This window comes from Herpailurus yagouaroundi, unplaced genomic scaffold (assembly GCF_014898765.1).
Source record: "Herpailurus yagouaroundi ecotype Mexico unplaced genomic scaffold, PumYag 165, whole genome shotgun sequence".
Lineage (NCBI taxonomy): Eukaryota > Metazoa > Chordata > Mammalia > Carnivora > Felidae > Herpailurus > Herpailurus yagouaroundi.
In genome coordinates, this window is record NW_024412406.1 from 14,592,652 (window position 1) to 14,617,841 (window position 25,190).

At 43.4% G+C, this 25,190-nt stretch overlaps 1 protein-coding gene across 4 annotated transcripts in view; it reads left to right on the top strand.

Annotated features, from left to right (window-relative positions):
- SLCO5A1 (solute carrier organic anion transporter family member 5A1) overlaps nt 1-25,190 on the top strand; it is a 210,070-nt gene that overhangs the window by 59,088 nt on the left and 125,792 nt on the right. For 3 of the 4 annotated variants that reach the window (XR_005794185.1, XM_040487638.1, XM_040487641.1), the window contains exons 1-2: nt 98-208; nt 1,879-3,280. Coding sequence is in view for 3 of the 4 variants with exons in the window: in XM_040487638.1 (XP_040343572.1) it covers nt 2,365-3,280 (916 nt within the window). In the remaining variant the exon portion in view is untranslated. Of the gene's footprint in view, nt 1-97; nt 209-1,878; nt 3,281-25,190 lie in introns of those variants that run through there. The other variant, XM_040487640.1, reaches the window with a different exon arrangement.

The following is a 25,190-nucleotide window of genomic DNA, read 5'->3' on the forward strand; positions in this document are numbered from 1 at the left end:
TGTGCGCCTGTGTCTGGAGAGGGAGGCTTGGGTGACAGGCGAGGGGTGGGGGGTAAGAGTTCAGCCCGACTCACAGTCTCATTCACTGATTTCTCCGCGGCTGGACCGAAGCTGCCTCCCCAGGCGTCTCCCCACTACTCCCGCGCCTCCACAGCTCCCACTTCCCGCCGCTCCGCTCTCAGCCAGACATTCTGACCGACACTCACCAGTGAGTAGCGGCGGCTGGTGCGCCCGGGCAGCGCGGCGAGCCGTCCTCCCGCGGGCTGTGTGTGCGTGTGTGTGTGTGTGTACGCGCAGGGGTGTCCCAGGGATTCCACGCCGGCCCCGAGAGCTCCCGGCTGGGGAGCGTGCGTCCCTCCGCGCGGGCGCTGCGGGGTGGGTGCCCGCGCGGGCAGGGGCTCGGCCGCCGCCGAGCGCCGAGGGAGTTTGCCGGGATTCCCCGGGCCGGCGCGCGGCCGCCGGTGGGGTTCCCCGGGACGGCGCCCGGGCGAGGAGGCGGCGGGGAAGCCCGGGCTGCGAGCGGCCGGGAGGCCGGGAATCTGGGAGCCCGTCCGGCCCGGCGGAGCCGAGGGAGCCGCCGGAGCGGCCGCCCCTGGCCGCCCAGCCTCCCCGCCTTTCTCCCTTACCCGTCCTCCTTTCTTCTCTCAGCAGCATCACACAAACCCGAAATGAAACCCAACGCGGCGAAGTCCGGCTCTCCTCTCCCACCTGGTGCACATCACCCCGGGCGGGAGCACTGAAGTGGGAGTCCCCGAGATGGGGGGCGGGGGCTTACCCCGGGGACACACCTGTTTTCGGCTCTCGCTGAATTCAAGCCGGATGCGGGAGCGCGCGAGGGGCTCCGATATCCACGCCTGTGTGTGTGTGTGTGTGTGTGTGTGTGTGTGCGTGAGGGGTCTCTCTGCGTGTCTGTGTGTGTGGTGTGTGTGTGCGCGCGCGCTCGCGCACGCACCCCGGGTCCACGCGCGCAGGGTGCGCTCGATGTAAACAGCATACCTCTCCCGCGGCCTCCTGGCGCCAAGACTGCTCGGTGGGCTCCCAGCGAGCTCTGTGACAGCGAGCGTGCCGGCATCTCTTTGTTTGGCTGTTGCTTCCCCACCCCTCCGCAAAGCAAACTGATTTTCGGTTTCGCGTGACACTGCGCGCTGGGACTTAGTGTGGGCCGCAGCCTCAAATGCCCCTGGTATTTGAAATTGAATAGTTCTTTCGGTCTGGGGGGTTATTTTTAGTGTCGGGAGTAAAGAGGCTAGCGCGTTGACCTTTTTGCGGCTGCTTTGGGCTTTGCATACGTGCCCCTGATGGAGCAGACGGATTCGCATCCAGTCGCGCACACGTGCCTGCGCACAAGTGTGTACACACATTTCTACACACGCAGCTTTCCCCTTTTTTTAAAAAAAAAATCGGTACTGGGAATGTACTGTTTGTAAGGAAACACACACACACACACACACACACACACACCCCAAAAAAACTTTCCTTTGTTCTTTTGGGCATTTTCTATTTTGAGTAATGGAGTAGGAGTACCAAAAGGTTGCAATTAGTTCAGCCGAATAAAAGACACTGCCTCTGAGTCACGGCTGCCAGGTTGATAATTATTAACATATAAAAGCAGATGCTCTGTTTAAGGCAAAAGGGGCGGGGCGGGGGCAGGTCCATGGTAGACAATGAGGGAGGGTCTCTGCCGACCGCCTGCTGCTTATTGTTCGGGCACTAGAGGCTGCAGCCTGCAGCCGCTTCCTCCTCCAGGGCTTCGCTCCCCGCTCGTGCCTCGGTCCCATTTGGGACCGTCCGCGTCACCCAGCGCTGGCCCCCGGGGCGGCGGGACGCCAGCCCCAGCCGCAGCCGCCCTTCGCTGACCGCCCTCTCTCTGCTTTGCAGGTTGGCATCTTTGCGCCCGAGGGTGTCGCAAGCGGAGGCGGCGAGGACAGGGCGCCTCCGGCCCAGCCAGCCGGGCGGTATGCGGCGCGGGCAACAGCGCTAAGCGCCCCCACGCTGGGCACGGGGCGTACTCGCTCCAGGCGGCGGGCCGAGCGGCGGCGGCGGAGGGGATGCGCCCGGGACGTGCAAGGCTCCTACCGCGAGCTACCGCCCCGAGGTGGACCCCCAGCAGGGCTCAACGCAGGACCGCGCGGACCCCTGCCCCCCGGGGCACGCGGCTGCGGAGCCTCGGGGCCTCATCTGCGGTCAGGATGCCCTGGGTGCCTCCCTGCTGGTGAGGATGCCCTGCTGCGCGGCTCTGCACCCCCGGCCCCGGTCCCTGGTAGGCACGACTGAGAGGGCCAGACTTCGGCCCCTGGTGCCGGTGGATGAAAAGCGCTGGAGTCCCTGAGTGCGACCAGCGATCGAATCTGAATTCTAAGAGCCATGGACGAAGGCACTGGGCAGCAGCCCCAGGCGGGAGAGCAGCTGGAAGCGCAAGCCACAGTAGGAGCTGTCCAAGAGAAGTGCGAACCAGAGACCTTTAGGTCCAAGAGTTTACCCGTCCTGAACAGCGTCTCCTGCCGGCCAGACCTCAGTCCTGCGAGTACAGGCGCAAAGGCAGCTTTTGGCTGTACAGATTCTTTGGGCCGTCAGGAGTCGAAACAGGGCCCAAGCGGGTTGGCCCCCAGTCCCTCTGCTCCGTCCACTTCGGCAGAGATGGCAGGGCTCATGGAATGTAACCACAGGGTGGAAGTCAGCAAAGCCGTGTCGGTGTCCTCCACGCTGGCCACGCTCCAGGGGAGAAGGTGCCTCTATGTGGTCCTCACCGATTCCCGTTGCTTCCTGGTTTGCATGTGTTTCCTGACCTTCATCCAGGCGTTGATGGTCTCCGGCTACTTGAGCAGTGTCATCACCACCATCGAAAGGCGCTACAGTCTGAAGAGTTCTGAGTCGGGGCTACTGGTCAGCTGCTTTGACATTGGGAGCCTGGTGGTGGTGGTGTTCGTCAGCTACTTTGGCGGCCGGGGTCGGAGGCCCCTGTGGCTGGCCGTCGGTGGACTTTTCATTGCCATCGGGGCTGTCCTCTTTGCTTTACCTCACTTCATCTCGCCTCCCTACCAGATCCAAGAGTTGAATGCCTCGGCCTCCAACGACGGCCTGTGTCAGAATGGCAACTCCACGGCCACCTCGGAGCCTCCCGCCTGCCTGAAGGACTCAGGAGGAAATAATCACTGGGTCTATGTGGCTTTATTCATTTGCGCACAGATTCTCATCGGAATGGGTTCCACACCTATTTATACCTTGGGACCAACCTACTTGGACGACAATGTCAAGAAAGAAAACGCATCCTTGTACCTAGGTAAGACTTTCCTGTCCTCTCAGATAAACTTGAACTCAACAATCAAAAGGAAACACTTTTTCACATTTCCCAGGAGATTTTATACACACACACACACACACACACACACACACACACACATACACATGACACAAAATATATATATGTATAGAATCTCATCATATATACCTCACTATACATATAAATATATATATATATATACTGTATCTATAATGTCATTGTATATATTACGTGTATATTTTCAGCATTAAGCTTCAGTGTATTTTATATTTTTGTGTGTTAGCCTTACGGTGATGTGTTTTAGTTTGGAAGAGAATCAAATAGAGAAGTCCTTGAGCTAATCGTCAGACTCACACTTCACACTCTTTCCCCAAGTAATGCAAACTTTTAACTTTGGGGTTGTGCTTCTTTCTCTTGCTGTCTGCCTTTGGAAAAGCCCGAATTGATCAAGTTTATTTGCTAATGGCTGTTCTTCTAGAAAGGTCAGGAACGAATAGAAGTACCTGGTGTGGAGTGAAGCTTTGGATTATTTACTGCTTTCATCCCCTGCTGCTTTTCATTCTTGTCCTCCACAGCAGGGCTAATGGAGCACCCAGACTACATACAAGATGCTTTACTGCCTCCGTACCTGTATTCCTTACGTATATCACCTGCATCACTATCTAAAAACAAAACTCGAGTGATACCAAATGACTAAATTATCTCTATGCGGAAGCAAGATCGCACGTTGCTATTTTTGTTGCTGGTTCAAGACCCTTAAGTACATGAACTTGGGAACAGATGGCTCTTGGATTTGGTGATTTGACCTGCAAGAATCAGCTCCTGTGACAGGGATGCTGGGGTTAAATAGAGGGTGCTCATATGAGGCCAGGCAGCCACTGCAGCAGGTAGGAGAATGTAGTTCCTAGAAATCTGTGTGGTTGTCAGCACCTCCCTCTACCAGCTGCCCCTTCAAAATTGAACTTTTAAGGGATGGATTTAAACCCTTGAAAAGGATGAATAGCAGTCATGCTACATGGGATCTCTGTTTTTCTATGTTTCTATACTGGGGTCCAACTAAAAGAAGATAAAGAATTGTACTTTATTTAAAAAAAAAAAACAACAGTAGATAAGCAAATACCAGCTACATTTACCATTTTATTAGCCATGTGTTGATAGGATCTTTGGTGTGGGAATAACAAGGTTTCAAAGGACGGTGAGAATGATACCCCATTAAGAGGGCTATGATCTTTTCTCAACACAATTGCTATCCCCAGAATATGTTGTAGAGGGTGTCTGAGCAATGTGTGGTCCCCAATAACTGGTTCAAATGCATTAGGACAAGAGTTTTATAATTTATTTGTATTATCAAATGCAAAGGAAGGAAATTTTCATTCAGAGAAGAGAGGACTAGCTTGCTTGTTACTTTGTCTCCTTATCTTCTAACATTTATTATGACAAATTTTCAAACATATAGAACAGGTGAAACAGTACAGTGGGCCCCAATATTTCCACCACCTAGACTCAATAATTGTTCATTGTGTCAGATTTGCTTTATCAACCTGCGTGTGTAAGTATTATGTAATATATTTTCTGGATGGGGGTGGGGAGCTAAGCCCTTTTAAAGTAATTGTAGACATCACTAAGTTTCAGTGTGTATCTTATAAAAATAAAGACTTTTTTTGACATCTGTGCAGGAACTTTAACCTGCCGAGTTCATAATCATTCCCTAATATCATCAAATATCCAGTCCATATTAAAATTTCTTCAGTTGCCCCCTCATTGTCTTTGATAACTGTATTTTTCAAACCAGAAGCCAATCAAGATTCTCATGCATTGCATTTGTCCACTAACCTTGTTAGTGGTTTTATAAGCTAGAACAGTGCCTCAACGTTTTTTTCTTTTTTCATCATATAGACTTTTTGAAGGGACAAGGCTAGTTGATTTGCGGGATGTTCTACATTCTAGATTTATCTGATTATTTCCTTGTGGGGTTGCTTACCTTGTCTTCCACCCCGAATATTTCTCATAGGCTGGAAGTTCAGTCTAAAGATGTAAATAGATTCAGACACAACACTCTTGGTCAGACTACTTCAAGGCAATGCGGTGTGTTTTACGTTACATGGATCTGGCCATTCATTAGTGATGTTACGTTTAATCACTTGGTTGAGTGGGTGATTGCTAGGTCTTTCCATTGTAAACATGTACTTCTCCCTTGGAAAATAATAAGTAATCTTTAGAAAGATAACCTGACTCTGTAAATATCCCAATTGTTATTCTTATTTTTGCCGATCGTTGCCTCCGTTTACTTAGAACTCCCTTCTACCCCACTTCTTGGATACTGTTCACACAAATTTGCTTCATCAAAAACACAGGCAGGGCCCTACACAAAGGGAGAACATCCACTAGTAAGAGCCCTACGATTTAACTTTTCTGGTTGTGGTTATACACTGAGAAGAAAAACAGCAAGTTTTTCCCAAAGTGCTACTTTGGGGAAAACCAAAAATGAGACAGAGTCCCAGCCCCTGAAGAGCTTTCAGGGTAATAAAGAAATAGTGCCCATTTGACATAGGGGTGTGAAGTGACCCGTGCAAGGGGAGGAAAAATGGTATTTGCTTATTCCTCCTTCTATTCCTCTTCGCCCCCCTCTACTTCCTCCTCCCTTTCCTCCTCCTCCTCTTCTTTTGAAAAAACCTTGATGAAGGCCTTAGGACACATTCTTTGGGAAACTGGAGAATTCTGTTGTATTAAGTGGATCTCAGCAAAAGCTACAGTGGTTTGAGTGCCAGGAATCTTACATGTACTATTTTGCTTAATGTTGTCAGTGACCTCCTGAGATGGGATTGTTTTCCCTATTTCATGGATGGGGACACTGAAGCTCAGAGAGTTTGAATGACTTGCTTAAGGGCTTCAAACCCACCCCTCTCTGACCAGAGAGCCCTTGGGCTTCCCTCCTCACTGCGTGTTTTCTGGCAAGAGGCTCTGAGAGCCAACTGAAAGAAAGCAAAGGATGTGCCGTGTCCATAAGAGCCCTGAACATGGTGCAGAAGGAAGCTGAATTGGCCCACAGTTCCTCAGAACAAGAGCCGTCGTAAATCTTTAAAAAAAATTTTTTTTAATGTTTATTTATTTTTGACAGAGAGAGAGAGCCTGAGCAGGGGAGGGGCAGAGAGAGAGGGAGACACAGAATCTGAAGCAGGCTCCAGGCTCTGAGCTGTCAGCACAGAGCCTGACGTGGGGCTCGAACCCACAGACCGCGAGATCATGACCTGAGCTGAAGTCGGACGCTCGACTGACTGAGCCCCGCAGGCGCCCCGTCTTAAACCTTTTAAAGCAGGTTTTGTAGGTAACCTCTGTGTCAATTCAAATAAGAGAGGCCACTATATTCCTAGACGTGAGAGGTGTTAACCTAGTATGATGTGGGATTGTTTCTAATAAATAACTCTTTCAATATCTTTGTTATTTTTTGCAAAACTGTTCTATATTACCTTTTTCACTGTCCACTCCTTTCTTAGTCTTTCTGTCCATCTTTCTGACTTCTCATTACAACCATAGAAGGAAAAATAAATGCAGGTAGCAAGTTTGTAATTGCGGGCATGAACAGATACTGAATTAACATTAAAACCATTGAAACGGAACGTAAATGTATGTCTTAATCTTGTGGATGTTTGATGTTAGCATTCTGGCAGTTTTAACCGTAGGACAGTTGTGGTCGTAGATGAGCTACGGTGGACTTTATACCCACTAAGTGCCCCAACTCCTTCTGCAGGGAGAGAGGTTTAGTGTTGACCTGGGGCGCAGAGAAAGCTTTGTGGCTATTAAGAAGCGAGGTTAGTAACTAGACCATGAGTTGAAATTGTATCTCACGAAGAGAGAGGAAATGTGGTCCTTTGGGGGCAAGAAACTAGTGAACTAACAGTGCAATGAGAAAGAATGGCTAACAGGTAGGAAAAGGGAAAAGGGGATGCATTTCTAGAATCGAAAGCCACAACTCTCATTGGGGGATATTCAGGATAAGTAATAATAGGCATGGGTTGGCCGCTGGCCAAGCGGTGTGGGTGCAGCATTCACGTCCTTGGTGTGTGAGCCTTGACTTCACACCACAGAGAAGGTGCGGGGTTGGCACAGTGCCTTAGAAAGGTCTATATTTTAGTCTGGCTCTACCGGTGACTGGTGGTGAGACTTCAGACAAATCCCTTAACGTCTCCCAGCCTCTGTTTCCGCACGAGGATTAGTACATTTGTTTCCCTCACTGTAATATTTTGAGGACCAAATGGGATTACATGTGTGCAAGCATTCTGCCAACTGTAAGAGGCAGCACTCCGCTCTGCTAAAGTGGAATTCAAACTCATCCTACAGAGTGGGCAGAGTGAGGAGTGAGAGATATTTTACGCTTTCTGAGTATGAAAACCCTTCACCAGATCTTTTTACAGTTAGACAAAAGGAAAGAAACAGTGTGTAGGCAATTAAAACATTGTATAGGAAATCACTTCTTGGAAACATTGTACATGTACCTTTGATCAGCATTTCAGCAACGTTATACTCGTTATACTCGGGAGTAAAGGAGTTTTCTGCGAACCCAAGGTTTTATTACCAGAGCTTTCTGTATGTCATCCTTTGATGACCATCTTTCTTGAGTGTGTGAACATTTATGCAGTGGATATTTGTGCCTCGTGTAATGTAACAGAAGCTCTTCTGAAGTTTGAGGGGGCTCTGTGGTGTCCCGGTTTTACTATTGTGGCTCTTCATTTGCCCACATAGACTGGCAGGACATTTGGTGAACATGAGCTGGTCCGAGGACATACTCAGAAGGAATATTATTTTATTTATTTATTTATTTATTTATTTTGAGATAGAGGGAGAGAGAGAGTGCAGGCGCATGTTCGGGCACCCACGCAGGGTGGGGAGGGATCAGAAGTTGAGAGAGAAAGAATCCCAAGCAGGTACATGCTCAACACAGAGCCCAACATGGGGCTTGATCCCATGGCCCTGGGATCATGACCTGAGCCAAAGTCAAGAGTGGGACGCTTAACCAGTCGAGTGACCCAGGTGCCCCTCAGAAGTAATATTATTATCTTAAAATAAATAGCTGGTGGCTTCTTCCTTTTTTTCCTTTTTTCACATTTCCTCAGTCTTTTAAAAGTACAGTGAGATTGAAATCAGTTGAGTTCTACTTCATCAAGGTTTTATAGTAATATAAACATTATGTATATGTGTATGTATATGTGTGTGTATATATATTTTTGCTCTTTTTCTGAGATAAAGTGCTCTTTCCAAGTATGAGAACCCTTCATCGTTTTTTTTTTTTAATTTTTTTTTCAACATTTATTTATTTTTGCGACAGAGAGAGACAGAGCATGAACGGGGGAGGGGCAGAGAGAGAGGGAGACACAGAATCAGAAACAGGCTCCAGGCTCTGAGCCATCAGCCCAGAGCCTGACGTGGGGCTCGAACTCCCGGACCGCGAGATCGTGACCTGTCTGAAGTCGGACGCTTAACTGACTGCGCCACCCAGGCGCCCCCCCCTTTTTTTTTTTTATAATTGGGAAAGAGAAGGTACTTCTTAGAAACATTGTATAGAAAAATCTTCATTAGTTTTTAGCAACGTTGTATACAACAGTCTGTATCTGGGGCACCCTGGGTGGCTCAGTTGGTTAAGCATCCTACTCTTGGTTTCGTCTCAGGTCATGATCTCATGGTTCGTGAGATCAAGCCCTGCATCGGGCCTGCTTGGGATTCTCTCTCCCTCCCTCTCTCTCTCTCTCTCTCTCTCTCCCCCTCTCCCTGCCCCTCCCCTGCATGCTCTCTTTCTCTCTCTCTCAAAATAAATAAAACATTAAAAAAAGAGAACAATCTGTGTCTCAATGTAAAGGATTTTATTTATAGTAATAAAAACAATGAAATGTACAAAGACATATGTTTCAGTTCAGTGTTCCCAAAACTGTATAACCAAAGTGTATCTGTGGCTTTGGCAAGTTAGGGGTTTATTTATCTTGAGCAACAACCCAGCTTCCTCTCTTCTTGCCCGGCTCCTAGCAATGGGTGCTACACCTGAGGCACTGCATGCCTGTTCCTCACAAGGAGAAAGTGGAGGAGGAAGCACCTGTTTACTCTTAAGGATGTCTTCTTGGCCAGTTGGAGTCTCCTGGCCTCTTCCAGCTAACATGATTTTGGGGAAGGCAAAGTTTTAGGTTCCCAGTCTGTATGGGAGAGGAAGGCAAGTAAAATGAAGGTGGAGCAAATACGGAGTGACTTCTAGTTGTAGAAGTCTTCCACACCGGCTATGTTTTTCTTTTTTATCTCAGTAGCCAGAAAATTTAGGACATTTTTTTTTTCTTTTTACTGGCCAGTATTAATAACCTACCCTAAGTAGTTTATAGCATTGTTTTTCCTGACTTTTTGGATGGGATTTTGAAAGGATCCAATAAATAGCACCCTTTCCCTCACTTGACTTCTGAGGTAGTTGAGAAATAAGTCAAAGGCCAAAATATCACCTTTTTAAAGGGATAGAAATGAGATTGAAGAATGTAGCTCATATCTTTGTGCAAATGGACTTTGTAATTATGCCACCATTAAACAGACTTACTCATCCAGCCACAGGCAATGCTGGAGCTTAACACTGTAGCAGCCTTGGGTCTCCCCATGTGGGGTGGGGCCCTGGCTGGGGACAGCATAGCTAAGACTTAGGCCAAGAGGGAGCAGGGCAGAATTTTTACTCCCTACCTGCGTGCTAACTCCCAAGAGACAAAAAGGAGGAGTTGAGCTGAACATCTTGGTTTATTTTAAGATTCATCAATCACATTAATCTGCTGCTGCTTTCCTAGGGAGGAACGGTGCTGGGGCAAGGGGGGAGCCAACAAAGGAAAGATCATGTGGAATATATATTCTCTTTTAATTCTAACTCATGTTTTATTCTGCTTTAATTTTGCTTGTCTTGTTTACAATGTGTTCATCTTTGAAAGCCTCATAAAATCCTTTTGGGAAGTAGACTCTGTATAAATCATGAATACATAAAAAAAATAATCTGCACTGAAAACTATGAGGGAGAATGACGCTGAGGGATTTGAGGAAATGATGATCCAGGACCTAGAGAAATAACCCAGATGGATGCAGGGCAGAGAGTGAGAACGACGTGGCATCTGTGGTCTGTGGCAGCGTCTTGTTGGGATGTCAGTGAGTTTTACATATACCTGGGGCAGTTAGTCTGTGTCAGAACACGTATGTCTTCTCTACCCTTAGCGATTACTGAATTTATATCAGCTGCGTGCTGGTCACTTGTGGCCTCTAAGACAAACTAGTCAGTCTAAGATGTTGAGAAACAAACTTCATATTCTAACTGATAAGTAAAAGGGTTTGCTTCCTCGCTGGGGAAAAGACAGTTCAGTGCACCTTGATTTATTCAGCTCACCCGCAAAGAGAACAGCCTTTTTAGTAGTATTTATGCTACGTTTTTCAAGCATGATTTATTCCATCTCTCCCTTCCCAGTGCTATGAATTCTGTTATGTACACAGTATGAAACAGCCCTTCTGAAACTTTTAAAACGTGTGAATCGCCAGGGTGTCTTTTAAAAAATGCAGATTCTGCTTCTGTAAGTCCGCGGTGAGGCCTGGGATTCTGCATTTCTAACAGACTCGCAGGTGAGGTGAGTGCTGCTGGTCTGAGGACCGTATTTGGAGCAGTAGGGGTCCACAGATCTTTGGTTCGCTTCCCCCACATCCCCCGAGGGAAGTTGCTGTCTGGGCTTGGGGGTGGAGCCCCTGTACTGAAGTTCCGTGTCGTCAAGAACCCTCCCATCTCTTACTCATTTGTGAAAGCAAGATGTCAGTTTTGGATATTTCATAAGCTGTGGCTCCTGTTTTGAATTCCACAGTTGTGTGACATGTTCACTGCTGAGTTCAGTAAGAGAAAGTGACCTTAAACAAATGTTGTTCATCTTGACATTCACCAAAGGAAGTATCACTTTGTTTATCTCATTCTTCACCCTGAAGGCTCCGTGCTGACGGGTTTCTCTCGGTTGGTGGAACTCTGTCTGTCAGAGGTGCGTTTGTGTGCTCGCCTTATGAGGTCCCTTGGTTGGGGAAAAGCATACAGAGCCATGTACTTGGCTCTGCTTTTTTCTTTCTAAACAATCTAGAAAATTTAATAGTGAATTGGGAGTTTGATAATAGATAAATGTGACATCTGGGTATATTGGAAATGGTTTTGAAGAATGAAGATCAGAAGTTTTTCCTTTGCAAAGGGTGATCAGACAGAAAAGGGCGTGACTGGACTGGCTGATTGAGTTCTCTCCCATAGTAATTGTCAAGTCAGTATGTGTTCTGGAGATCATCTCGTTTATTTCTTTTTTTAAGGTTTATTTACTTATTCTGAGAGAGAATGCACGTGACCCACATGACCCAGCAGTCCAACGTCCGGGTATATATATCCAAAAGAGTTAAAAGCAGGGTCTAAAGACATATCTGAACACTCATGTTGATAGCAGCATCACTCATAATAGCCAAGAAGAGGAAGCAATCCAAGTGTCCATCAACATATGAATGGATAAACAAAATGTATATGCATATAATGGGATATTATTTGGCTTTAAAAGGAAGGGAAATCCTGATACATTCATCTACAACATGGATGAATCTCTTTTTTTTTTTTAATTTAATTTTTTATTTTTTTAAATTTACATCCAAATTAGTTAGCATATAGTGAAACAATGATTTCAGGAGTAGATTCCTTGGTGCCCCTTACCCATTTAGCCCATCCCCCCTCCCACACCCCCTCCCGTAACCCTCAGTTTGTTCTCCATATTAATGAGTCTCTTATGCTTTGTCCCCCTCCCCGTTTTTATATTATTTTTGTTTCCCTTCCCTTATGTTCATCTGGTTTGCCTCTTAAAGCCGTCCTATGAGTGAAGTCATATGATGTTTGTCTTTCTCTAATTTCACATAGCACAATACCCTCCAGTTCCATCCACGTAGTTGCAAATGGCAAGATTTCATTCTTTTTGATTGCTGAGTAATGCTCCATTGTATATATATATACCACATCTTCTTTATCCATTCATCCATCAATGGACATTTGGGCTCTTCCCATACTGTGGCTATTGTTGGTAGTGCTGCTATAAACATGGGGGTGCATGTGTCCCTTGGAAACAGCACACCTGTATCCCTTGCATAAATGCCTAGTAGTGCAATTGCTGGGTCGTAGGGTAGTTCTATTTTTAGTTTTTTGAGGAACCTCCATACTGTTTTCCAGAGTGGCTGCACCAGCTTGCATTCCCATGAATCTCTTTTTTTAATGTTTCTTTCTTTTGAGAGAGAGAGAGAGAGAGAGAGAGAGAGAGAATGGGGGAAGGGCAGAGAGAGAGGGAGACAGAGGATCCTAAGCAGGCCCTGTGCTGACACCAGAGAGCCCCATGTGTGGCTCTAACTCATGAACTGTGAAATTGTGACCTGAGCCCAAGTCAGACACTTAACCGACTGAGCCACTCAGGTGTCCAAACATGGATGAATCTTGAAGACATTGTGCTAAGTGAAATGTGACAGTCAGAAACAGACAATACTGTTTGAATGCACTTATACAAGGTATCTAAAATAGTCAAATTCATAGAAACAGAAAGTAGAATTGTGGTTGTCAGGGTGTGGGGGGAAGGGGGACCGGGGAGTTGGTGTTTAATGGGTATAGACTTTCAGTTTTGCTTGATAAAAATTTCTGAAGACCTATTGCACAACAATATACTTCACAGTATTGAACTGTGTGCTTGAAAATGGTTATTGAGGTAAAAAAATTAAAGGGTTTCCCCAAGTCATACAGCCAATTTGTTTTGAGTCTGAGTTGATCTATAGATTATAAACCAATCTGTATTTTAAAAAATCTACTACAAAAATGGAAATTCTGGGAATTTCAAGTCCTTGGATGGTAGAATTCTTTTTTCCTAGCCCATGCAACATTCTAACATGTGTTGGTTCGAGTGTCTATACTTCAGCTATGAGAATTTTTTTCAAGTGTGTGTGAGTTTCAAGTCATTTCTTATGGGTGTAATTAAGAAAAAAAAAAGGAATAGGGATTTTGTACAAGAAAAATGGAGTAAAAAATGGATTTTACAGTAAGCATTTTAGGGAGGAAGTCTTCGGTGAGAAAAGGTGAAGAGACATACATGGGCATTTGGATTGTTCTGTTGTGTCTTTTTGGAGAAAGAGACTGGAATATTTGAAATTGGAGAATTTGGGTCCATGTCCACATATTGTGCTGTGCTGGGTGCTCCCGAAAGAAGTAGTGCTTTCACCTTGTGTTTTCCATCTCCCTGTTCTAGAGAAAAAGAGATGGGGGTTTCATAGCTGCCTGGTCCTCCTCCTCCAAAACCATTCACAGTAATCTGGGGTGCCATGTTCTGAATCTCAGTTCCTTTATGGAAAATTTGTAGGTTATAGGTCATTCTGAAACAGTGGTTCTCAAGCAGGGTGATTGCTTCCCTCCCCCCAACCACCCAACTGGGTAATGTCTGGAATCTTTTTTTAATTGTCACAGCTTGGATGGGTATTTTAGTGGTATTTTGGCTAGTGTTGCTGCTAAGCATCCTACAGTGCACAGGACGCCCTCCCCCCCATCCCCAGAGATTTGTCAATGGTGATGCTCTAAACTTTGTTTAATCTTAAGCATCCAGAAATGCCCAGATGGCTCAGTCAGTTAAGCATCTGGCTCTTAATTTCAGCTCAGGTCACCATCTCACGGTTCGTGAGTTCGAGCCCCACATCGGGCTCTGTTCTAACAGTCCTTGGGATTCTCTCTCTCCCTCTCTCTGCTTTTCCTCTCTTTCTCTGTCTCTCTCAAAATAAATCAACTTTAATTTTTTTAAATGTTTATTCATTTTTAAAACAAATTTTTTAATGTTTATTTATTTTTGAGACATAGAGAGACAGAGCATGAACAGGAGAGGGGCAGAGAGAGAGGGAGACACAGAATCTGAAACAGGCTCCAGGCTCTGAGCTGTCAGCACAGAGCCCAACGCAGGGCTTGAACTCACGGACCGTGAGATCAATGTTTATTCATTTTTGAGAGACAGAGAGAGACAGAGCATGAGCGGGGGAGGGGCAGAGAAACAGGGAGACACAGAATGTGAAGCAGGCTCCAGGCTCTCAGCTGTTAGCACAGAGCCTGACATGGGGCTTGAACTGACAAACCATGAGATCATGACCTGAGCTGAAGTTGGACCAAGCCATCCAGGTGCCCCTAAATAAATAAACTTAAAAAAAAAAAAACCTTACGCATCCAAATTACTCTATATCTTATATTTTTTTAATGTCTTGGAACTATAAGTGGAAATCTCTAGGTCATAGAATCAGAAAGCATTGAACATTTGGATGGAGGAGATCCAGGTAAAACATGTCTTTGTAAATAGAAAGGGTTTCTAGCAAGCAAGGGATAGGAAATGCAAATTCATTGTGCATTACTCATTGCTACATCTTGCTCAGTAAATATAGTATTTCTACTATCTTATGTTATTATTAGAATATAGGAGATAATATGCCATAGTATATTATTTTCAGTGGATATAAAAATATGTAGGGTTTCATGATTTTTATTGTGACTCCACTTCCCAGCTTAAAAGGTTTTTAATCATAGAGATTTTCTGGACCATCTTTAGAGTCGGGAATACTGAAACTCTTGAAAAGGGAATGGTGTGTGTGTGTGTGTGTGTGTGTGTGTGTGTGTGTGTGTGTGTATACTAAAGTAGTGGAATGCCATTTGCTTCTGATATCTGACTTTGGTTTAGTGGTTGTGGCTTTAGTAAAGAAAACATTGAGACAAGGAATTCTGGAGAACTGTAAAGTGATTAATCAGCTTTTGAAAGCATAGCTCACCAAATAATTGGACCTCAAGAGAAGATGTAGGATAGATTTAATGAGGGGTTATAAGACCTAAATTTTTTCTTAAAATAAATGAATGCTAAATTAACTAAAAAAAAAAAAAAACAAACAACAACCTTGGATACAGTTTCATTGTGGGATCTAACAAGGATTATTTTTAACAGCAAATATATTTTTTTAATGTTTATTTACTTGTTTTGAGAGAGAGAGAGAGAGAGAGACAGAGAGAGTGTGAGTGGGGTAGAGATAGAGAGAGAGGGACACAGAGAATCCCAAGCAGGCTCAATGTGGGGGTCAATCTCATGAACCATGAGATCATGACCTGAGCTGAAATCAAGAGTTGGATGCTTAACCGACTGAGCCACCCAGGTACCCCAACAGCAGATATTTTTGAGAGTTTAATATATACCAGCCATTGTGCTAAATGCTTTATCATCTTATTTTATTCTCAGAACAACTCTACATGGTAGCTACTTTTCTTCTTTTCTATTGTGGCAAAAAATACTGAAGACTAAATTTACCATCAACAATATTTAAGAGTATAGGTTGGTAGTGTTGAGGATATTCACACTGTTGTGCAGTAGATCTCTAGATCTTTTTCATCTTGTAACACTGAAATTCCATATCCATTAAACACTAATGCTCCCTCCCTTTGTTCTTGGCAGCCCCCTTTCTACTTTCTGTGTAAACTGTATTGACTACTGTAGGTACTTCATATGAGTGGAATCACACAGTATTTGTTCTTTTGTGACTGGCTTGTTTGGCTTAGCAAAACGTCTTTGAGGTCCATTCATATTGCAAATGGCAAGATCCCATTCTTTTTCATGGCTGAGTAATATTCCATTGTATACATATACCGTATTTTCTTTATCCATTCATCTTTTCATGGATACTGGGATTGCGTCCACTTCTTGACTATTGTAAATAGTGCTGCTGTGAATATATCTCTTTGAGATAGATTTTGCTTTCAATTCTTTTGGAAACATACCCAGAAATGGGATTGCTAAATCACATGATAACTCTATTTTTAATTTTTTGAGGGTCCTCCATACTATTTTCCATAATGACTGCACCATTTTACACTCCCACCAACAGTGCATGAGGGTTTCAACTTCTCTATATACTTTCACAATCACTTATTTTCTGTTCTTTTGATTAGTGGTCATTTTGATGGGTGTGAGTTGATATCTTATTGTAGTTTTGATTTGCATTTCCTTGATAGTTAGGGACACCAAACATCTTCTTATATGCATATTGGCCATTTACATACTTTCTTTGAAGAAATGTCTAAATTGTTTGCCATTTTTTAATTGGATTATTTTTTGTCGTCATTGACTTCTAGAATTTTCTTCTATATTCTGGATATAAACCCCTTATCAGATATATGATTTACAATTATTTTGTCCCCTTCTGTGGGTTGGCTTTTCACCCTGTTGATTGTTTCCTTTCATGTGTAGAAGTTTTAATGTTTGGTATAGTTTCATTAGTCTATTTTTGATTTTATTGCCTATGCTCTTGAGGTCATATCCAAGAAATCATTGTCAAATCCAGTGTTCCAAACCTTTCTCCCTATGTTTTCTTTTAGGTGTTTTTAATAGTTTTATATCTTATGTGTAGGTCTTTAATTTGGGTTAATTTTTGCATATAGTGTAAAGTCAGGGTCTACCTTCCTTCTTTTGAATGTGGACATTCAATACTATTTGTTGAGCAGGGTCTCCTTTCCCTATTGTGTAGTTTTGGTTCCCTTGTCAAAAATTGACAGCTCTTTTTCTATTTTTATATTATATGTATATTTTATATTACATATATATGTAGGTATAAAATGTGTATGTATAAGTTATACAACTATTATATATATATACATATATATATATGTATATATATATATATATATATATATATATATACACACACACACACATACACAGACACACACATACACACAGGTGCCCCTACCCTAAATAATAAACTTTAAAAAAATCTTAAGGATCCAAATTACTCTATATCTTGTATTTTTTTTTTTTTTATGTCTTGGAACTATAAGTGGAAATCTCTAGGTCATAGAATCAGAAAGCATTGAACATTTGGATGGAGGAGATCCAGGTAAAACATGTCTTTGTAAATAGAAAGGGTTTCTAGCAAGCAAGGGATAGGAAATGCAAATTCATTGTGCATTACTCATTGCTACATCTTGCTCAGTAAATATCATAGTATTTATACTATCTTATGTTATTATTGGAATATAGGAGATAATATGCCATACATATTATAGTTGAGGAAATTGAGATTGACTAATACACTCAAGGCCATCTCAAAAGTGGCAAAACCAGCACCCAAGATCATCATCCAGAGTCTGAACTCTAAGCATCAGCATTATGGAAAGAGGATGGGAGGGAAAAGTTTATAAATTTCTGGTGTGGTTTTGGCTGAGTTTTCTTTCTTTCTTTTTTTTTTTAATTTTTTAAAGTTGTGTTTATTTATTTTGAGAGAGACAGAGACAACATGAGTGGGGGTGGAGCAGAGAGAGAGGGAGAGAGAGAATCTCAAGCAGGCTCTGCTCTACCCGCACAGAGCCCGATGCCAGGCTCGAACTCATGAAAATGTGAGATCGTCACCTGATCTGAAACCAAGAGCCAGACACTCAACCGACTGAACACCCAGACACCCCTTGGCTGATTTTCTTAGTCTTTCTTACCTATAAAGGAGATGAGGAGGTAAGGCTAGTGGTTTCTTAGATTCTTATCACCTCTTAAGTTATCCAGTTCTGTGCCTTCTCTGTGTGGCTTGATATAGTCTTGTTCTGGAACTTTGTACTCAGATCTTGAGAGAAGTTATACTCTGTTCTGTTTTCCCTTAAGCCATTAGAAGCTAGTCTTGGGCCCTTCCTCCAACCTCTGGTGCCTTGACAATCACCATGTGACAGCTGTCCTTGGGAAGTCAAATATTCCTTAAAAAAAATTAAAAAAAAATTTTTTTTTTCAACGTTTTTTATTTATTTTTGGGACAGAGAGAGACAGAGCATGAATGGGGGAGGGGCAGAGAGAGAGGGAGACACAGAATCGGAAACAGGCTCCAGGCTCTGAGCCATCAGCCCAGAGCCCGACGCGGGGCTCGAACTCACGGACCGCGAGATCGTGACCTGGCTGAAGTCGGACGCTTAACCGACTGCGCCACCCAGGCGCCCCCAAAAAAATTTTTTTTAAAGTAAACTCTACACCTAATGTGGGACTCAAACTCATGACCCTGAGACCAAGAGCCACATGCTCCTAATTCTGAGCCAGAATCAGGCATTCCTGTTGCTCCTTATCAGGCAGCTGTGTGTTACCTGGTGGTAAATTCAGAGCCTTCTTCCCTTCCTGGGAGTTATGATTGCTTGTGAAACTGCCACCCTGCAAAAATGCTAGTCTCTGTTACTTAATATAACCTGAAAAGGCAGGTGCAGATTACTCTTGCTCAGAAGAGAGCATATTTAGGGAATTAATATTTTCAGCAGGAGGAAATTATATAATTGGCAAATGTTTGAAACTGAATTGTGCCATTCCTGACTGTCTAGCATGTGGGAATTCTCAGCTGTAATACTTTAATAATAATAATAATAGTAATAATAATGGGTTTTGGTTTTTTCAGGTGTTCTCTTATTTATTTATTTATTTATTTATTTATTTATTTATTTATTTGGTCTCGAATTCCTAGGAGGAAAATAGAAGTTTTAAAGTTTGTTTTTCTTTTTTTTTGTAAGAAAACGGGAGAAATTGGGGCACCTGGGTGGCTCAGTTGGTTGCGCATCCAACTCTTGGTTTCAGCTCTGGTCATGATTTCACAGTTCGTGAATTTGAGCCCTGCACTGGGTTCTGTGCTGACAGTGTGGAGTCTGCTTGGGATTCTCTCTCTCCCTTTCTCTCTGCCATCCCCAACTTGCGTGTGTGCATGCATGTGCACTCTCTCTCTCTCTCTTTCTCCAAAGTAAATAAATAAGCATTAAAAATAAAAGTGGGGGTGCGCCTGGGTGGCTCAGTTGGTTAAGCATCTGACTCTTGATTCCAGCTCAGGTCATGATCTCACAGTTTGTGAGCTCAAGCCCCGCACCTGGCTCACTGCTGTCAGCACAGAGCCCGCTTCGGATCCTCTATTCCTCTTTCTCTTTGCCCTTCCCCTGCTCGTGCTCTTTCTCTCAAAAATAAAAATAAGCATTTATTTTTATTTCTTTTAACGTTTATTTATTTTTGAGAGAGAGAGCACAAGCAGGGGAGGGACAGAAAGAGGGAGACACAGAATCCGAAGCAGGCTGCAGGCTCTAAGCTGTCAGCACAGAGCCCGATGCAGGGCTTGAACCCACGAACTGTGAGATCATGACCTGAGCCAAAGTCGGACACCTTTCCTTTTTGGTGAAGGACAGCAGCAACTTTTAACAAGATGCAAAAATTTTCCTGAGATAAATCTGAAAAAGTTTCCATGGGAAAGACTTAAACAAAACTAAATACAAATACAAATACAAATCTAAATCTTAGAATAGTTATGTTTAAATTTTGGTTTTGCTGGTCTTAACAATATCTCTAGTTATGTCATTCTTGTGAAACTCTCAAAGAAATTAGTTTTAATGGGTTTTTAAATGCTTATTTATTTTTGAGAGAGAGAGAGAGAGAGAGAGAGAGAGAGAGAGAGAGACAGAATCGGAAGCAGGCTCCAGGCTCAGAGCTGTCACCATAGAGCTTGATGCGGGGCCCGAACTCATGGACCGTGAGATCATGACCTGAGCTGAAGTTGGCGGCTTAACCAACTGAGCCACCCAGGTGCCCCAGTTTTAATTTCTTATTTAGGATCAATGGAAGGCAGTGGTGGCTAATGCAAGAAAGGAAGAGTGATGGGTAGTGCGCCTTCTAATCTCTGGATTCAGTTTTTTTGGGGTGTGTTTTGTTCTCCTTTAATCACACTTTCTTTCCTTTTAGTTTCCAGAGTTATTGTTGTCAGGGAGAGACCCTCACGTGGCTTCTCATGGGACACTTATTTATTCACTTATGTGACCTCTCATACCACTTTGGAAATGACTAATTTAAGACTTGAACCTTCTTGGTCATCCTGTTTTGTAGAGATGGTAAATCATACGCAGATGGCAAATTTGTAATTTGACACAAACTCCGCTGTCATTACTGACATGACTTTGACCAAATCATGTAACCTTTCAGGACCTCAGTTTCCTTTTCTGTAAAATGGTCTAGTGTGATCACACCAAAAGACTTCTAATCTGTGGTGATTTTTGCAGGCTTGATTAGGGACTGGAACAGTGGGAGAGGGGAGTGGCTATATACTGTGTACTGTGTTTCTAAGACTAAGCCTAAGAAGTGGGTCCTGATCCCCCAGGAGCTTACAATCTAGTTTGACTATGCATTTAGCACCATGTGTTCAGGATGGCTTAAGATGATCTGTGAGTGTGTGACCTCTGGCAAGTCCCTCAACATCTCAGGGTTTTCAGTTTTCAGATTTGTAAGTTGGTGGGGTGGAATTAGAGACTCTCAAATACTCTTTGATTAGAAATACATAGAGATGTATGTCTGATACAGAATATCTATACTCTCTGATTTCTTCTGGACCTGCTGTGATCTGGATCCATTAGGCTAGCATATTGGAGGCAGTTGAATCCTATGGTTAAGTGAGTGGCCCCTCCCACTCTTCCCGGGGCGGCGCGCCCCCACCATGCTCTGTCTCTGTCTCTGTCTCACTCAAAAATAAATAAACATTAAAAAAATTTTTTTAAAAAGGAGTGCCTGGATGGCTCAGTCAGTTAAGCGTCTAACTTTAGCTCAGGTCATGATCTCACGGTTCATGAGTTTGAGCCCTGCATCAGGCTCTGTGCTGACAGCTCAGAGCCTGGAGCCTGCTTTGGATTCTGTGTCTCCCTCTCTCTGTGTCCCTCCTTTGCTCATGCTCATGCTCATGCTCTGTCTCTCTCTTTCAAAAGTAAACATTAAAAAACCCCATAAATAAACATTTAAAAAAATTAAAAAGAGAGAGAGAGTGCTGCTAAGAGCAGGCTTCGAATCCCACCTCTGCCAGGGCCGGTGGTGAATCTGGGCAGGTTCTATGGCCTTCATGTGCCTCAACCCACCTCTGTTAACACAGGTCATTGTGGGCTAGTTGTGAATTAATGTGTGTGATGCACTTAAAACAGGACCTGTCCCAGCACATGGTTAAACCAAAAAAAAAAAAAAAAAAAGAAAAAAAGAAAAAAAAGTGGGCTGTCATTAGTTTTTAAAAAATTGATCCTGTTCAGGAAGAGAGTAGTGTTAGCTTTCATCATTGCTGACCGTGTACGAATATCGTGTAGCTTTTCTGAGCAGGTTTCCTGTCTCACAAGCTGTGTTCCATGTGTCTGCATTGACTGCCCTTGTTCGGGTCTTTGTGTGTTAAGCTGTCCCTGAGGCAGGTGGAATGAGACACGTGGGTTCCACCACATCACTGGTGTTCTTGACGGGCCAGCACCTTTTCTGGAGGTATCCACCCCATCTCCCTACCCTCCACAAAGATACGTGGACTTTGTGCTTCCTCGGGTCTGGAGTGTCTGTTATCTGCCCTATGAAGTGAAGAGTGACCATGGGGAGAAAGAAGAAAAGCTTCCAGGTTATAAATAGCTTCCTGATGAGATGCTCTTGCTATGGGCTTTGATAATTATGATGGCAGCTGTTGGCTATAATCAAATTTAATTGCTGAGAAGCACAGGGAGGTAGCCCTAAACGCATATGCTCATGGGCTATGCGTTATGCTTTTTTGTCCTATTCTAGACTTAAACATCTCTGATCGGCTCTCCAACCAGCAAATTCTGGTGTATGAACCCCAGAGCTTTTGTGGTTCTTGGAGTGGGCCTGTGACCTTCATGGGTCCACTTACTGATGTCCTGGCTCATGTGGTTTATTATGGATAGGAAGTTTGGGTGGATTATATAAGGGAACAGAAAGCCAACAGAAAGTCCCAGAAATACAGGAATAGGTCTTCTTGCTTAAGTTCTTTCGTAGAGGACACACAGTCTATGTTTGCGTGTGTGTGTGTGTGTGTGTGTGTGTGTGTGTGTGTGTGAGAGAGAGAGAGAGAGTAGGGGGAGAGAGTTGGGAGTATAGAAGAAAAAAAAAACAAGTGGAAGAAATGGGTACATTTTCAGAAGTTGCTTATACTGTCCCTCAGAAATATGACCTTACCTACTGGAGTAGGATTGCTACTACTGGAGTAGGAATTTTTGTATTTCTTCTTATTTTTCCAGGGTCAATTGATAGTTTATAGATTATTATCAAAGCCTTTTGTTTTTCCTTCTCTCTAACTGTAGTGAGTTTATTGTTGATCGGTGCTCCATTCAGCGTTTAAGATTAAAGTCTGAAGTAATTGATTTTTTTTTCTATATTTAATTACTCATAAACATTTTTGCTTAAAAAGTGGGAAGTGAGGTTGAAAATAAAGTTTGGGGGGCACCTGGGAGATTTCAGCCGGTTGAGCGTCTAACTCTTCGGCTCAGGTCGTCGTCTCATGGATCGAGCCCTGCGTCGGGTTCTATACTGGCAGCTCAGAGACTGTTTGGGATTCTGTCTCACTCTCTTCCTCTCTCTCTGCCCCATCCCTGCTGGCACTCGCATGTGTGCTCTCTCTTTCTCTCTCAAAATCAATACATAAACTTCAAAATAAAATAAAGTTTGGATTCGTATCAATGAACCATGTGATTTGGGCCATGCTATCACAGATAATGGTTGGGTTATCAGTGTTATTATTTGGCCTTTTTTTTTTTTTTGGTCTTTACTGCACCAGCTCCCTAACCACTTATAAGCCTTTGGTTACCTATAATAATAATCAGTCAAGTGTCTCAGAAAATCTCCACAGACTGCACCTAACTATCCTAAATTCTCAACCAACTTGCTTTTGCCCCAGTACCTCCCTTTCACGCTCACTGCCTAGCACCTTCTCCCTTCGGTCCCTCTGGATTCTAGTGGACTGTTTGGATCTTAATTATGACTTTTCCAAGATGCTGAGCTTTGCTCGTTCCGGACTCTTTCCTGGGGTTTGGCCCATTTCACTATATATGGAGTGCCTACTCAAGCTCTCAGACCCACTTGGGTCTGGGGCACTGGCCTGTTCTGGCCTGGAGTCCTGACATTGAAGCCACACACAGGTGCTTTGCTGTATACAGCTGTACTTCTTGGTAGGGGTTATTTTGTGCGTAGCTGGTGAACTCACTGGGTTAGGCAGAGCCCAATATTATTGAGGACGGTGATCATGAGTTACTGTGAGTCAGTCACCATTGCTCTGTTCCATAATGCACTGCTCTCCCCTTGTCCTGTCAACTTGCAAATGAGGTTACTGACTGACCTCCAGGGGACAAAGAATAGGAACAGTGCTCACCCACCTTTATTGCAAGAACAAAAACAAAAACAAAACACATGTACTCTATCTCAGTACATGGAAAATGTATAATGATAATAATTAACTGAGCATAATAATGCTGACATAGTAATTACACCATCATCTTATAAGTAGCCCTGGGAGGCAGGGTGTTTAAGTGTTCTGACCAAGCTGGTTTTCAGTGACTCAAATGATTCTAGGTCTTTGCAAATTTTCTTTTGGTATATTTGATTATGTTCTAATAGATAAAGTTTTAAAGAAAATTTATATGCCAAACAAAATATTCACACATATCATTGGCAATCGTATTTAGGTTAAAAAAGAAATAAATATTCCTTTTCCTTCTTAGTGTTGATATCCCTTCAAACACTTAAAAAAATATTCCATCAGGGGTGCCTGGGTGGCTCAGTTGGTTAAGCGTCCTACTTCAGCTCAGGTCATGATCTCACAGTTCATGGGTTCGAGCCCCATATTGGGCTCTGTGCTGACAGCTCAGAGACTGGAGCCTGGAGCCTGCTTCAGATTCTGTGCCTCCCCCTCTCTTTACCCCTCCCCCATTCGTGCTTTGTCTCTCTCTCTCTCTCAAAATAAATAAACATTAAAAAATAAAAAAAACCCCCAAAACAACAAAAAAATACTCCATCTGAGTTATTTGATTAAAAAGTACATGTTGATTATTGCACACTTTCTTTAAGGAATTGATTTCAGACTATGCTGGCTCATTTTTAAACCTGTAGGTTTGTCTTGCTTTAAGAAAAAGTGCTATGCAAAAGTAAAAACTTAGAACACATATTTTTTTTTTTCCAGGTGGGAAGGTGAATTTCTCACATTATAACAAGGTTTTTGCTTTATTTATTTATTTATTTTTTTGAGAGAGAGAGAGAGAGAGAGAGAGAATGGGGGAGAGGGGCAGAGGAAGAGAGAATCTTTTTTAAAATGTTTATTTTTGAGACAGAGAGAGGCAGAGAGAGAGAGAGAGAGAGAGAGGGAGAGAGCACATGCAAGCATGGGGAAGGAGCAGAGAGAGAGAGAGGCAGAGAGAGAATCCTAAGCAGGTTCCACACTGTCAGCACAGAGCCTGAATTGGGGCTTGATTGCACAAATGGTGAGATCTTGACCTGAGCTGAAATCAAGAGTTGGAAGTTTAACCAACTGAGCCACCCAGGCACCCTAGGTTTTGCTTTTTTATGAATTCCTTTAGCTGTGATTATCAAAAATATATTTTATAGCTTTTAGGAGCATGTTCATCTGTGAAAATCCCCCACATATATATTCTAATTCCAGATATTTATTTCTCACTGTCACAGAATCTGACTAATAAATCATTGTCTCCCTTTTGGGTTTTCTTCTCCCTTTTTATTTGGCATCATCTGGGATTTTAATTTGAGAGCTATTCATCCATTCACTGATGTCACAATTCAAGCTTACTACCAAGCCTGTGGGTTCCTACTGGGATCTTCCCTAACTCTTAAAACATTATTGGTTGATTGTTATCCTTTGGTTTAATTTACTCCTACTGATTTAAAGTCTTATGACTGCTTTAATGTGAGTCAATTTGAATTAATGTTTCAGAGAAGACCCTAGGAGGCCTATAGTCAAATGCTTACTAAGGTTACTATGCTCATTTACTTACTCAGTAAAAACTCTTTTTTTTTTTCTAAAATGACTAGATATTTTATTGCTGATTTTATTACCT